The sequence below is a fragment of the Zalophus californianus genome, chromosome 6 (genome assembly GCF_009762305.2).
Source record: "Zalophus californianus isolate mZalCal1 chromosome 6, mZalCal1.pri.v2, whole genome shotgun sequence".
NCBI classification, from domain to species: domain Eukaryota; kingdom Metazoa; phylum Chordata; class Mammalia; order Carnivora; family Otariidae; genus Zalophus; species Zalophus californianus.
In genome coordinates this window covers 33,772,310-33,789,020 of record NC_045600.1, presented here as the reverse complement: position 1 = coordinate 33,789,020, position 16,711 = coordinate 33,772,310, and the positions used below count along the sequence as shown (strand labels likewise).

The 16,711-nt window shown below is 32.5% G+C and overlaps 1 protein-coding gene across 11 annotated transcripts in view; it reads left to right on the top strand.

Moving 5' to 3' along the window:
* Positions 1-16,711, top strand: part of GPHN (gephyrin) — a 624,840-nt gene that overhangs the window by 282,157 nt on the left and 325,972 nt on the right. For all 11 annotated transcript variants that reach the window (XM_027571275.2, XM_035728121.1, XM_027571272.2 and 8 more), the window contains exon 4: positions 10,866-10,958. In XM_027571275.2, the coding sequence (XP_027427076.1) occupies positions 10,866-10,958 (93 nt within the window). The remainder of the gene's footprint in view (positions 1-10,865; positions 10,959-16,711) is intronic.

Genomic DNA, 16,711 nt, shown 5'->3' with positions numbered 1-16,711 from the left:
AACTTCTCAAACTCAACACCCAAAAAACAAATAAGTCAAAAATTGGCAGAAGACATGAACAGACACTTCTCCGAAGAAGACATGCAAATGGCTATCAGACACAGGAAAAAATGTTCATCATCATTATCCATCAGGGAAATTCAAATCAAAACCACACTGAGATACCACCTTACACCAGTTAGAATGGCAGAAATTGACAAGGCAAGAAACAACAAATGTTGGAGAGGTTCTGGAGAAAGGAAAACCCTCTTACAGTGTTGGTGGGAATGCAAGTTGGTATAGCCACTTTGGAAAACTGTGGAGGTTCCTCCAAAAATTAAAAATAGAGCTACCCTATGACCCAGCAATTGTACTCCTGGATATTTACCCCAAAGACACAGATGTAGTGAAAAGAAAGGCCATATGTGTCCCAATGTTCATAGCAGCAATGTCCACAATAGCCAAACTGTGGAAGGAGCCGAGATGCCCTTCAACAGATGAATGGATAAAGAAGATGTGGTCCATATACACAATGGAATATTACTCAGCCATCAGAAAGGATGAATACCCAACTTTTACATCAATATGGATGGGACTGGAGGAGATTATGCTAAGTGAAATAAGTCAAGCAGAGAAAGTCAACTATCATATGGTTTCACTTATTTGTGGAACATAAGGAATAGCATGGAGGACATTAGGAGAAGGAAGGGAAAAATGAAGGGGGGAAATCGGAGGGAGAGATGAACCATGAGAGACTATGGACTCTGAGAAACAAACTGAGTGTTTTAGAGGGGAGGTTTAAATTTAAACCAGTTTAAGATTAATGGTAATGTAATCATGTAGTAAATACATAAATATTAAATAAAACTTTAAAGAATATTGGATTAGCTTTCAAACCAGTAAGATTCATGCCTAGTTATTTGTGTTTGGAATGTTTTGGTATTGTTCATTAGTGGAACTATACTATAGGAATTATAAGTAGAATAAAGGGAAAGTTGGAAAATATTCATAATTCTTATTAAAAAAAATAATCCTAGGTTCCAGATAGCAACCATACTAACAATAATGTATTGTTTTACCTTGGCAAATTTCTTAAGAAATTTCATCTATTGATTTAGAATTAATAATGAACAGTAATAGAATAGCTAGTTTTATACCTCATAGCTCCCATCCCTCCACAGAAACTGTAAAATAAGCAGAAATTGTTCAAACGAACTTTTTCAGTGCTCCATTTCAGAAAACAAAGTTTTATAATAACCAAGCAAACACTGAATTAAGAATGTTGATCTGTTTGGGGTGATAAAAAGGTTTTGAAAATAGATAGTGGTGATAGTTGTAGTATAATGTGAATGTAATATTACTGAATTGTACACTTAAAATGGTTAAGATGGACAGTTTTATTATATAAAAATTTTTACCACAAAAAATTTTTGAAAAAAAAAATAGAATGATGTACTGGTAAATCCTACAACATGTATCAAACTTGAAAACATTATGCTAAGTGAAAGAAGTCAGAAAAAAACACATGTTGTGTGAATTCCTTTTTTTGAACGTCTAGAATAGGCAAATCCATAGAGAAAGAATGTAAACTTATGGTTACCTGGGTCCTCTCAGTCAGAGGAGGAATAACTACTAATATTTACAAGGCTTCCTTTTGGAGTGTTGAACTGTTCTAAAATTGGATTATAGTTGTGGTTACACAACCCTATGAATATACTAAAAACCATTGAACTGTATACTTTTTTAAAACTTTCAATTCAGGAGCGCCTGGGTGGCTCAGTCGTTAAGCCTCTGCCTTCAGCTCAGGTCATGATCCCAGGGTCCTGGGATCGAGCCCCACATCGGGCTCCCTCCTCAGCGGGAAGCCTTCTTCTCCCTCTCCCACTCCCCTTGCTTGTGTTCCTTCTCTCGCTATGTCTCTCTCTGTCAAATAAAAAAAAAAATTTTAACTATTTTAATTCAATTAATATGTAATGTATTGGTTTCAGAGATACAGGTCTGTGATTAATTAGTCTTATATAACACCCAGGGCTCATTACATCACATGTTCTCTTTAATGTCCTTCACCCAGTTACTGCATCCCTCTATCTCCCCTCCCCTCCAGCAACCCTAAGTTTGTTTCCTATGATTAAGAGTCTCTTATGGTTTGTCTCTCTGTCTGGTTTCATCTTGTTTTATTTTTTCCTCTCTTCCCCAATGATCCTCTGTTTTGTTTCTTAAATTGCACATATTAGTGAGATCATATAATAATTGTCTTTCTCGGGTGCCTGGGTGGCTCAGATGGTTAAGCATCTGCCTTCGGCTCAGGTCATGATCCCAGGGTCCTGGGATTGAGTCCCGCATCGGGCTCCCTGCTCCTTGGGAGCCTGCTTCTCCCTCTGCCCCTCTCTCTCTCTCTCTCTCTCTCTCATGAATAAATAAATAAAAAAATCTTTAAAAAAAATAATTGTCTTTCTCTGATTGACTTATTTTGCTTAACATCATACCTTCTAGTTCCATCCACTGAACTGTGTACTTTAAATGGATGCCTTTATGATATGTGAAGTATATCCCAAAATAGCTCTTTTAAAAGAAATATGATTTCACACAAATATGCAGTTTTGGGTTTTTTTTTTTTAAAGATTTTATTTATTTGACAGAGAGAGAGAGTAAGAACACAAGCCAGAGGAGAGAGACAGAGGGAGAAGGAAAGCAGACTCCCTGCTGTGCAGGGAGCTCAACGTGGGGCTCAGTCCCAGGACACTGGGATCATGACCTGAGCCAAAGGCAGACACTTAACTGACTGAGCCACCCAGGCGCCCGCAAATACGCAGTTTTATTTGTTTGTTTTGTGTGTTTTGTTTTGTTTTGTCTTAAGAAAGCCTAATCATGGGATAGTCTAGTGAAAAAATGTAAAAGTTAAAGAATTGTGAAGAAATAATTTAATACAGATCTTAAGTGTATATAATTAGTTTTATAATTTCTGGTCTTAATATATTTAGGGCAAATCAGGATATACTGGTGTGAGTAAACAAAAAGATAGCCAAGAAATACTAATGCATATTTACCTTTACAGTGTTTACTAAGTGTTATATCAATACTGCCTAAATGTGAATGATTATATTATGTGACCTGTTAGAGCAGTTATATTTAATTTTTTGGAGGTTATGGATATCTTGATTACTGTCCCTCAGGCAAATCTTTATACATATATGCTTTTGGATATGATTTTATAAGAAATATAAGCCATGGACCATGATAAGAACATAGAGCCTTGCTCTAATGAAATAGCCTGAATTGGATAAAACAATGAGGAATTTTTGAGTGAGAACATTAATATAAAATAGGCACCACAAGAAAAATAATGTAAGACAAGAAAGAGCACTCTGGAACTATGGTTAAAAATGGGTAAACAGCTGAGAATCTAGAGACCAGAGTTTTATTACTGCTATCTACCGCTATTGATTGAACAAATCTGTCTGTAGAAGAACGAAATTTGTTGGTAAAGCAATGAGTAGAGGATAATGAATGGGAAGAGTACCAATAGTGATAGCAAAAATACAACCATATTGTAATAAACACCTATGTCAGCCTTCTTAGCATCCCAACTGTTCATTCTAATATTATTTTCCATTACCTTATAGAGGCATGGGAAGTAAAATCTTTCGGGGGGGAAGTGTAGAACAAATATAATTTTAAAACCCCATAATCATTTTTAATTAATCTTTTAAAAGATTAATATCCACGGTTATGATCCCCTGAAGCAAGTTTTTATTGTTTTCCACTGAGATTTGAGAATCTTAACATGGAAGGTCAAAGAAGATTTCACCACTCCTTTTTCTCTTAGATCTTTTTTTTTTTTAAAGATTTTATTTATTTATTTGAAAGAGAGAAAGGGCATGAGCGGGGTGGGGTGGGAGGGCACAGAGAGAAGCAGACTCCCTGCTGAGCAGGGAGGCCGATGTGGGGCTTGATCCCAGGATCTGGGATCATGACCTGAGCCAAAAGCAGACACTTAACTGACTGAGCTGCCCAGGCATCCCTTATCTTGTAATATCTTTACTATCTCAACATATCCACACATACCATATTAAGAGTTACTCCAAAAAGTCAACCTTGGAAGCAGCGTGTTTTAATATTTCTATTGGCTACATTGATCTTAGAATTCAGAAAATGCTTACTAAACTTCTTGATCATAAGTTGGTCATTATCAGGCTGGTCACATATATTTCTATTTAGTGTGATATCTCTGTAAAATGGACATTAATATTCTTACCATTATCTCATGGGATAAGCAAATTCATCCTTATCCTGCTGACTTTTTTAGTAGTGAGCCACAATATAACCAACCTACATTTTGAAACCAGAGGAATCCTTATTTCATCTATAGTAGAAAAAGAATTGGTGTTGCAGATAACACACACACACAAAATTGAGCAAAACCTGAAGACTGTAGCAGTGTCTTCTACATGTGAATGTTATTTCTCAGTTGTGTTTAACAACTTTGAGTTCTAAACTTAGTATGCTAAAGAGATAAATGGTTCTCTCTCTTCCTGTTTTTAAAGTTCTCTGAGTTTTGATTCAAATATATCGAATATTCGATACTGACCTATTCTCAAACTGTTGGTGTTAAATCTTTTTCTTGTGTTTTGATACAAAGCAAACTAATCCTAGAATTCTAAGAGCAATTTTGTTGAGAGGGTTTTTTGTTTTCCATATTTCACCCATTTTCTTCTCCTAGGTAGCAAATACTTGCCTGATTGGAAAAAGCCTAATACTGCATTTCTTACATTGGGTAGATTTCCAAGGATTCCTATTAGAGTCATTTTAGATAATGTGTTTGATTTACTATTACATGGTTTTAATAACTTATTCTAAAGTCCTCTTCAGAGGTCCAGTCGAACTTAGAACAAGCTTTATGTCAGTAGAATCATCACTGTCTATTCTGGTCACCAATTATATTGAGATCACTGAAGAGTACCAATATGCATTAAATTTGGCTCTTAAGTTTGGGGAAGGCCTTACGGAAGATAGAATTAAAAGGTCAAAAGAGTATCTCTTAAATCCATTTAGCTCTATAAATCACTTGATTGTGTTTTGCAATTTATCTTCCCTTTAAAAATGACATTTCATCCCTAAAAAAAAAAAAAAAAATGACATTTCATTTTGGCCTTTCAGAGTTAGTGATAAAAGGATTACCATGAACCCTGATTCTGCCTAGGTCTTCTAAGGTGATTAAGTTTGTGGAGAAGCTTCACCTTAGGCAGTGTAACCCTAACATAAATAATGTTGAAAAAATAACAAAAGAAACCATTTATTTAGCACTTACTATGTGCTAAGTACTCTGTTAAGTGCTTAACTTGCATCAGTGAGTTTCCATCAATAGGAGCAAATCCTTGGTATTCTGTAAAGGAATTGAGTTTACTAACTTCTCAACACAATACAATGTTCCCATGCTATTGTGATGAGTGCAGAATATGGACCCAGGTTACCTTCATTCAGAACAATACACTGGAGATATCCAAGCACAAATTAATTATTTTTGGATAAGTAGGCATATGATGAAGTTGCATCTACGTATTTCTATTTATTTCAACAGTGGGAAGATTAATATATTGTTATCTAGTAAAGCTAAGAAAATTGTATTGACAAAAAAATTTATAAAGTACAAAAAAAAGACTATCACAAGTAATAGTAATCTGCTATTCAGAACCATTTGACACAATCATTGGAGGATCTTTGCATTGATTAAGGTAAACAATGAATAGAACTCTAATAATTCACATTCTTTAAACTATCTTTATAAGCAATACATACAGTATTTGAATATTATAGTACTTGAGGTTTAAATGAATAGAATTAAACTGAAATTGACCTAAAGATTAAGCATCAGAACACTTAAGTAAAGAAGACCCCTCACTTTCTCAAAAGAAGAAAGATACAACTACCCTGAAATGGCACTCTGGGTTGACATTTATGGTGGGAGTGTGAGAATATCAAATGATAACTTGAAATGCAACAAAATCTCAGTTTGGGGATCTTCTCTGGGCCGGGTCCTAAAAATTATATAAACACATATATTTTAAGAACATATGTTATAAATGCATATAATGTTTATATACATGCAAGTGGAAAATATGAATGTATGAAAAATAATGCATGGATAGTCCTTGGATAAAGACACCTGCTTACCTTGTGTCTCTACAACCCCCAAATATCCTAGAACCCTTATACTTCTCATTTAAGTAATCACTTGCTGTGTGCTTTACTCTAGTAGATGATAACTATTGTTTGCATTTGTTTTTTGAAGGACTTGGTGAAAGCTCCAACTATATTAACAAATATTTAGGAAATGTGTTGGTGTTTTCTCCAGTGGAGAAAAGTGGGTTTGTTGGGAAGGTTTTAAAGAAATACATTTTTAGAATTCTAATTTTAAAGTGATTTGGAGTAGATTCTCACAGCCAAAAAGGACCTGAGAGGATTTCTAGCTCAGATAACATGAATAGAGAAGAGATAATGGACAAGGAATGGGAGAATCTGCCTAGAAAAATAAATGTAAATAAATGAGTTAATTCAGTAGACAACTTAGGGGGAAAAGACATGAAAGAAGATCTTAGGAAAATTTTCATGAAATATAAAAGGATGCTTAAGATACTTAGATACTTAAAATTGCTTGCATTATGTTATTTTGTTAGTGGAAATTATTTGTGTCATTTATAAAAACAACTGCACACTTAAAAAACTAGGAAACCAAGATCCTTACCCATTTAAAGATCTTCCCTTTGAAAAGTTTTTGTGGATTTTGAACCCATTTGTTAAAAATATTTTTAAAGTAATATCTTCCAATTATTTTATATTTTTTCATTAAAGTATAATTGACACACAATGTTACATTAGTTTCAGGTGTACAACGTAGTGATTCAAAAAGTCTATACCTTCTGCTATGCTTACAAGTGTAGCCATCATCTGTCAGCATATAATGCCTTTATAATGCCATTGACCATATTCCCTGTGCTGTACCTTTTATTTATTCCCATAACTTTTCATTTCATAACTGAAAACCTGTATTTCCCACTCCCCTTCACCCATTTTGCCCATCTTCCCACCCTGCCCCCAATTATTTTATAAGAACAACTAACTAACATGAAAGATGGATGTTTACTAACCCCATTTCAAAAGTCATTTGTGTATTTGGTGGATGAAATTGAAAAATGAATGCTATGTAAGTGATTTTGTATGTCTAGCTATTGTACTTCTTTCATTTCAGTGTATTTATTTTTAAAAACTACTTTTACTTTTTAATTACTGTATCACAAAATATCAAACCAAGATTTTCTAAAATAATGCATATTCAATCATGTGCATAAAATATTGATGAGAAAAATATTTTTGCACAATTACTAAAAAGCTATTTTAAGTATTATGTTGTCTTTATCTCATCTTTTAAAATTTCTTGTGTGACATGCTGAATGTGTTTTAGCATAACATTCAGAATTTGCTTTACTGATAGAAATGTCTGATAACATTCAGAAATTGCTTTACTGAAACAGATGTATAATCAGAATTTTGGAGATCACTCTTACAGAGGAAGAGACATATAAGCAAGTACATTTCAGTAAAATATGAAAAGTGCTATCTCAAAGGAATAACTGGTAATACACACAGGGAACAAATTGCCTGGAGGAGTCAGAGGAGACTTTAATAAGATGTCCTAATGCTGTCTCATTAAGTATAGATAGGAATTTCTTAGGTGGTTATATCAGATTCTTTAATAAACCAAAGAAAAATGTGACATTTCTCAAATGATTTTATATTGTTGAGGTCTGCCTAATTTAGTGATTCATATTTCCATCAATAAATGTAAAGAAAAGAAAAAATCTATTGTAATAGATGAGTATGGGACTCTAAGTAGATGTATAAAATGGTGGTTTGTCTAAACTTACTTCCTCTTATCTCTGTTACTATCCCATTTTCCTCTTTTTTGAGTTCTCTAGTCTTGGGCAAGAGAAAAATATTGCTAAAAATCTCTGAGTGATGGTTTACATTCTGGTCAATGTAAAGAAAATGTTACATATTCATAAATACATATACCTGTAAAACAGTTTTCTTAAGATGGTCACACCTCTTTCATAGCACTAATCATGATATATTGAGGTACCATATTAGTTTGTCCATACCTCTGAACTTATTGACATCAAGGGCATTTGTCATGCATTTTTTTCATTACCATATTTTCCTGGCACATACTAGGCATTGTTATGGGTTTTTTTAATTTAAATTCACCTAATTAACATGTAGTGTATTATTAGTTTCAGAGATAAAGTTCAGTGATTCATCAGTCTTATATAATACCTAGTGGTCATTACATCACTTGCTCTCCTTAATGTCCACCCGGTTACCCCATCCCCCCACCCCCACCCCAGCAACCTTCAGTTTGTTTCCTATGATTGAGAGTCTCTTATGGTTTATCTCCCTCTCTGATTTCATCCTGTCTTATTTTTCCCTCCCTTCCCCTATGATCTTCTGTTTTGTTTCTTATTCTACATATGAATAAGATTATATGATAATTGTCTTTCTCTGACTGACTTATTTTGCTTAGCATAACAACCTCTAGTTCGATCCATGTCATTGCAAATGGCAAGATTTCATTTTTTTTATGGCTGAATAATATTCTATTATATATATATATAATATAGAATATATTATATATATATATCCCACATCTTCTTTATCCATTCATCTGTTGATGGATATCTAGGCTCTTTCCATAGCTTAGCTGTTGTGGACATTGCTGCTATAAACATTGGGGTGCAGGTGCTCCTTCGGATCACTACATCTGTATCTTTGGGGTAAATTCCCAATAGTGCAATTTCTGGGTCGTAGGGTAGCTCTATTTTCAACTTTTTGAGGAACTTCCATACTGTTTTAGGCATTGGTATGTTTCTTAAACTGAATGATTAAAAATGAGACTTCATGACAATTTATTTAAAACTAATTCACATCAAGTTTACTTTCAAAACTATTTTGAAGATTATTGTGAAGGATGTGTAGACTTACTACTAATAAAATACAATAAAATATAAATTGAAAATAGCCTGAAAAAGAGGAGGATGCAAAAATGCTAACTAGGAAAGTCACGGTATTTGTACTGTATTGTTGCATTAAAACCACCATAAGACTTAGTGGCAACAGTGATTTATTATTTCTCACAAATCTGTGGGTTTGCTGGGCTTAGCTGGGTGTATTTTCTTCTGGTTTTGCTTTGTGTCATTCATGTGGCTGAAATAATTTGTCAACTGAGGCTGGAGAATCTAAGATGGCCTCATTCAGGTGTCTGGGGCCTTGGTGCTGTCTGTTCTGCTAAGCTTTCTCTCCAAATGTTCTCTCTTCATTCCGTTATTTAGATTGGACTTCCTCTCATGATAATAGAAGTTTACCAAGAGAGTGAATGTAGAGATGTGAGACCTTTTGAGAACTTAGCTTCAGAACTCATACACCATGATTTTTGCCCTTGTCAGAGTTACAAGTCTGGCCCAGATGCAGAACTGGTGAAATAGACTCCACCTTTTGACAGAAGGATTTATAAAGAATATGTGGCTATATTTAACCTACTACAGTAGAATATGCATAGTTGTTGAGTATAAAATTTCTGAGTTGGCTGAAAATGAGGGGAAAATAAGACATTAAGGTTATCAAAATAAAGAACAAATCCCAGAAAATTCAATTTGTAAAATCCCTTTATTTTTTAATAATACCTGCAAATTTTAAAGAATGTGGAAAATGCAAATGAAAATAAAAAGGATTGAAAATTAAAATGTACTATAAATCTAATTATCCAGAAATGACTGTTGTAAGTTGTAAAACATTTCATCTTTCTTTGCCTATGTTACAGATAGAAGAATGGATGCTTAATTGAGTGAAAGAAATAGCCATACAAAACCAAAATACTACTATCAAGCTAATACAGAAGCATTTTATTAAATTTAAATAGAAAAAAAAGTGAATGTCAGAGCATGTTATATGTTATATGCTAAACAGAGATCTCTCTAAAGTTTAAAAATAAGGAAAATTATTAAGTTACAATCATATTTTTTACTATCTTTTTAAGCCTTGGGTTTGGTCAAACTCTGCTATGAAAGATAAGGATATTAGCACTACTGTATAACCTATCTTCTTCATACCATCAAATGTCTGATTATTATATAATTATAAAAACAAAACCCTAGGGTGCCTGGGTGGCTCAGTCAGTTAAGTGGCTACCTTTAGCTCGGGACATGATCCCAGGGTCCTGGGATCGAGCCCCACCTCAGGCTCCCTGCTCAGCAGGGAGTCTGCTTCTCCCTCTTCCTCTTCCTGCCTCTCTACTTGTGCTATCTCTGTGTCAAATAAATAAATAAAATCTTAAAAAAAAAACTCTAATTGAACCATATCTAGTCTTCAGACAACTTATTTCAGAAACCACTGGAGAGATGTAGAAAGAAAGATAAAGTTAGCCCAGACTGTATCAAATCTGGACAGACTTGAACAGAAAAATGGAGAAATAAAAAAAAGAGACAATTTATAATCTTTGTTGAAATGCTCTGCTTTTCCCTCTGAGATTTTATTAAATATCCAATATTAGACTTTTTTTATAAGGTCATAATTTATGGTATTTCCTGTGTTTCATTTATTTTTAAGAATTTGTACTCTCTTCCTCATTTTCTATACTGCATGAAATAAATACCCCAAACTGCAGTGTGTTTTGATCAATAACAAACCGGTTCCATGAATTGCACTTCAAAATTTTTTTCTTGATTGCTGAAATGAATCTGCATTTCCTCACTGTATATAAGGTATTTGGGTATGTGGATGTCTTGAGCGGGTAGGTAAGTTCTTCTGCATGTGACAATGTTATTGTTTTCTTTCAGGAAACCCTGATAGATTGGTGTGATGAAAAGGAACTTAACTTGATATTAACAACTGGAGGAACAGGGTTTGCACCACGAGATGTCACTCCAGAGGTGAGATAGTATGTGCCTTTCTCATATTCAAGAAGTAGGTTATTCATATTATTTTTAGTCTTTTTTACTATGTTTTATATTTATAATTTTGCTAGGCAGAACAAGAGACTTGTGGTTCTAAGAATGTAAAAACTTTGCTGTGGAAGAATTGCTATATAAAAAATGTTTTTTGACTTCTTTCTTTGTACTTATACAAACATGATATAAAATGAGGAAGATTCAACTGGTCCAGAAGGTAATTTTGCTTTTGTTCAGTAGTCTGTGATAGAAGCTGAACTTCAGGCACATTGCCAAAGGAGGTAATAGCAGAACTCTCTTAGCATGGCATCTGGTCTGATGTACTTTGTTAATGAAATTCAAAATGTATCTGATTTCTCTGTTTTGAGATACCCTTGTCATTGGTCTTAAAGCACAGGAAATTGTGATAGAATACATATACCAAATTTATAGCACTTTTGGAGAGAAAGGGTTACATAGTTCATAATTCTAATGTGAATTTAAATGCAGAATTTAATAAGCCAAAAAACAGAATTAATATCCAGGCTTTATGCCACAAGAATCACCTTAAATCCTTGCATAAGGAAAAAATTAGGGAGCGAATGAAGAGTAGGCAGTGATCAGTGATATAGGAGAGTCTTTTTTTTTTTTTTTTGGAGGAAGCCATAAACCTCAGAGTCATGCAAACTTATATTACCACTTGTGATATTGTTTCCTTTACCTCCCAAAAAAGTGTTTGCTGGCTGAATTTCAACTTAGTGTTAAATATATCCTTCTATTTTCAAACCAATACATAATTGTATCTACTGTTTTATTAACACAAGACACTTCTGCTCTGCATCTATTAAATATTTACTGTCCATCTTACTCTATCATAGTAGTTCCCAAACTTTAGCCTGCACCACAGTCAAACTAAGGACTTGTTAAAACAGATTGTTGGACCCACCCACAGAGTTTCTGATTCAGTAAATCTGCAGTGGGTCCTAAGAATTTGTATTTCAAATAAGGCCCCACGTGATTCAGATGTTGCTGGCCCATAGACTATACTTTCAAACTTTGAGAACCACAGTTCTAGTATATGAAAATGGAATTTTTTTTAACCAATTGTAAAATATTTTCTGTTCTTCTATGTAAAAATTGTGACAGAATTTTTTTGGATATTATTAAAATTGGACTTATAAATAAAGTAGTTTGTTTTTAAAGCAATCAGAATAGAGTTGTATTGGGAAAGTGTTAACTTCAGTTGCTTAAAAAAGTTGTTCTTACATAATAAGCTTCTGGGTGTTAAGGGGAAACGGTCCTTTGGCCAATTTTTACATTTCTTTTAGACTGTGAGATTAACTTAAAAAGTACAATTGGAGGGAAGCGATCTCCTGTAGGGGTGTGTTTGTGTTCTGTTTGTAAGAAAATTGCTTACATATGTGAAGACATTGATTTTTGGAGTTTGGTCGTTGTGTTAAGTATTTGAAGTAAATGACCTTGGCTTTATATGTCCCTATTTTTTCTGTGATGATTTAATATTTTCATATTATTTCTTTTTATATCAGGAAATAAGTTACTATGGAATTCATTTATAATCAGATAACATTATTTTTAACTGGGGGAGAATAATTCCCACAGAGAGTTAAGTATTTTGTATTCTGTGGTGCATCAAGTTAATACCAAAATGTTAGGTTGAAAATTTAAACCTTTGAATTTTGGCTCTGCTACTTATTAACAAGGTGACCATAGACTAATTATTGAATCCCTCTGTGCCTCAGGTTCCTATGAAATGAGGTAAACAAAAGTACCTATCAATAAGGGTAGCTGTGGGATTCAATGACAGCTATTTATAGCATTTTAGTAAGTGCTATATGCAAGGATTAACTTAATAAGGGTTAAATTTTTTTTTATTAGTTGCTACATAAATGCTAAGTGAACAAATTTGGTAGTATTTTTTTTTTTGTATGTAACTACCAAATGGACAAAAACAGTCTTATAGTAGATTTAAAGTATATCCATGAAATCTTTACAGTCTTGTTATTTTTTAAATTTTGATGTAAGTTTCATATTTTATCTTTTTCGGCTTAATGTAATTTAGAGGTCTTAAAATTCTACCGTTCTAATATTTGTTTATCCCATCCACTTTTTTTTAGTACCATTACTTGATAAGAGTCTCTTTCCCTGACCATGTATGTTTCATTATATCAGAAATTAAGAAGCTTTTAATGAAGTCTTTCATTTACCTTAAAACAGTAGAGGTGCTCTTAAATTCTTACATTTAAATATGCCTATAGCAACCTCCTGAGTAGAGTTGTATTCGGGTGTTTTCTTTAAATGAGTTAAAAATATACATAAATAGGTCTTTTTTAATATCTTTTTTTGGAGAATGGGTGACTTACCGATTGTAAATATCTTGATTTTTAGTAGGTTTGCTTTACTTCATATCTTATATATAAATACGTAGGGTATGTTTATTTACAGCAAAAGTCCACAGGACTGTTAAGCCTTTGAAAAATAAGCAAATATAAAAGCAAAGTAGGGCCAACCAAAAATAATTCTACTGATTTCCCTACTTCTCTACACATTTAAACACTTGTCATTCTTCTACTATCCAAAATATAACACTGGGATGTCTGCTAGGAATCCAGAAATATAATTTGGGTTCTATTATAATACAGTTGTTTGTCTTAGAGAGTTGTGCCTAAAAAGAGAAGAAACTATTTCTAGACTACATTTAACTATATATAACTTAGAGTTGCAAAAATTTTTAAGTAGTTGAGTTATAAAAAACACAAATACTAAATATTAAGGTAAAATAATAGAAGACTTTATTTTACACTAAATAATTGACAATAATTAGTGTAATCTACAAACACAAAGGACAATTGTGGAATGTGTGTGTTGTTAGAAAAAAAATGGAGGAAACAATAAATAGAATAAATGAAATAAAGCAATCTAAACTTAGTGTCAGTGGGTATGAACTCTAGAGAAAAGGGAAAGTTTAATGAACTTGGGTTTCTTCCCAGGTCTGTTAAAAAGAAAAATGGAGTAGCAAATTCAGTAAAGTATATCTTGTTTCTTTTTTTCTTTTTAACAGAAATAAGGCAATCAGAATCAATTTCCCTAAATTATGAAATTGTTTCTCTTTTGGGGCCCTGTGTCCTAGAATATAGTTCATCTGATATTTTCATGCCTGCTGGTCTGCTCCCTGCCTCTAAATATGAAATACTATCAAAACTTATATATAATAGCATAATAATCTATTCCCTTCAACTTTTTAGAGTTTTATTTTGATATAAAAAGCTTTAAATTTTAAGAATAGATGTTATACACAATGAATCATGGAACACTACCTCAAAAACTAATGATGTAATGTATGGTGATTAACAATAAAAAAATGGATTTTATTTTCAGGATTCCTCGCTGGTTCAGTCAGAGTAGTGTTTGACTCGGGCCATGAATTTGAGCCCCACATTGGGCATAGAGATTAATTAAAATAAATAATTTTTTTAAAAAAGAGTAGATTTTATTTTCTCTGATCTGAAAAAGGTTGAATAATCTGTTGGCATTGGTGCTAGTAATTATAAAATTCTGTAGAACATAAGAATTCATTGCTATACAAAACATTATCTCTTCATGTCTCATTACCAGTTAAAAACAATGTATGTCCAAAATAGGTATTGTTACATAAAAAATCTTATTATTCTTAAAAAGTAAAATTAGGGACTTATAAGTGAGGCAAAGTGAAAACCCTTTAGACGTAAATTCTAGAAGAGACTAAAAGATCAAGAAGCATTAAAAAACGTATATATAGTTACAAAGAAATGTTTTATAATATGTTATGGTAAATTTGAAAATATTAAACTATTTGATATTTATAAGGTAAAAATAACTTTAAGCATTTTTAGATTATTAGTCTACATCAGAATAAAGGATTGGATACTAATACCTTATTTTGATCATAAAGAGTTAAATAGAAGCCTAACATACATCTTAGTTCTCATCTATTTATTCATTCATCAAACTTTTTATTTTTAATCCTTAATATGTATCCCATGCCGTGCTGGGTGCTGGAGTTAAAAAATTAATAAGACATGGTCCTTATTCTCAAGAAACTCTTAATTTGTTTTGGAAGTTGGCAAACAAGGCCTATAGTCCAAATCCAGCCTTTTTGTTGGTGTTGGTGTGGCTTGTGAGCTAAGAATGGATTTTGTATTTTTTAAATGGTTGAAAAAAATCAAAAAGCGAATAATACTTTGTGGCACATAAAAATTATTTGAAGTTTAAATTTCAGTGTCCATAAATGAAGTTTTATTGGAATACAGCTACAGTCATTCATTTATGTAATGCCAGCGGCTACAACAGCAGAGTTAAATAGTTGTAACCAACACTTTTCCTTTTAAATGAATATCCCTTGTATCAAAATTTATAGTTTCCTAAAATTTTTGCTATTCCTCCTTTTGTTTGATTATTTTTATTCTGACAAATTATATCAGGACACTTTTGTTAGACGATACTGCTAAGAACAACAGTTCAAAAGTTTTTTAAGATTGAGATTTTACTTAATGCATAACAAAGCCATTAGTTTGATCAATTTTGAAAGTTAAAAATTTTAGAATGAGGGTCTTTTACTTTTGTTGTGCTGTATTGTCTATTGAGACAACGTGGCAATACACTTCATTATGGCAGAAAAGTGTTATTTCTTTGCTCCTTCTAAAATTAAGCATTTAAGAGGTGAAACCCAACATCATTTCAGATCACTAAAGAAAAAAGGGTAAAAATCAGTTTTTAAAAAGTCAACAAAAAATGTGAGTAAAGATGACATTCTCAATCATCAGACCAGGAGTCGACAAACTTTTTCTGCAAAAGGTCAGATGGTAAATACTTAAGGCTTTGCAGGCTATAAAGTTTTGGTTGCAACTATTTAACTCTGCTGTTGTAGCCACAGGAGTAGGTTCATTATGGAAGTGAAGAGGCATCTGACAAAATGACGATTGCTAAAAGGGATAGAATACTAAAAAATTGGTACAAAGGCTGAATTTCTAGGCTTATGAATTCTAGAAGACATATTCTGTTTATAGCCTATAATATTTACATTTCTTTGGAACAGATTACTATTTAAGCCATTTTATAAATATTTTCCACTTAGGTTATTAGAAATTTTTTCACAAAAATATCAAATCAAAGAAAAATTGTTTATTTTGTAAAATTTGTTTATAATCAAATTGTCACAATTTATATATTTCATCATTTTAGGTGTAAGTGTACTGTAAGCCAGGGATCATTTTATGTAGTCATTAGCCATTTTTCTTTCATAATTATAATGCTTCAAAAGCAAGAATTCTGTGTAAGTAAAATGTAGGAGACATTCTTGATCTGAGTTACTGACTATACTTTAATGATTCTCAATTTGTGACTTATGAAAATCAGTGAGAACATTTAATAGCTTCACCTAAAAGTTAACATTTAACAGCTTCACCTAAAAGTTAACATTGGGCCTTTTTTTATATGCATTTATTTTAACATTGGGCATTTTGACAATCAGAAAAACTCCTGTATTATAGCAGAAGCATAGAAAAACACCATATGTAACAGTTTCTGTTTTTGAAAGAAAATTTAATCACTAACATAGGTCATTTAAATTATGTAGTTGTTTTCAAGTATATAATATTCTTCAGAAAACTTTGATTATTTCCCTGGAAAAAATATCATATACTAATATTCTAGAACTCTGTAAATACTTATCTTACAGTACTAGGATTTTTTTTTTTTTA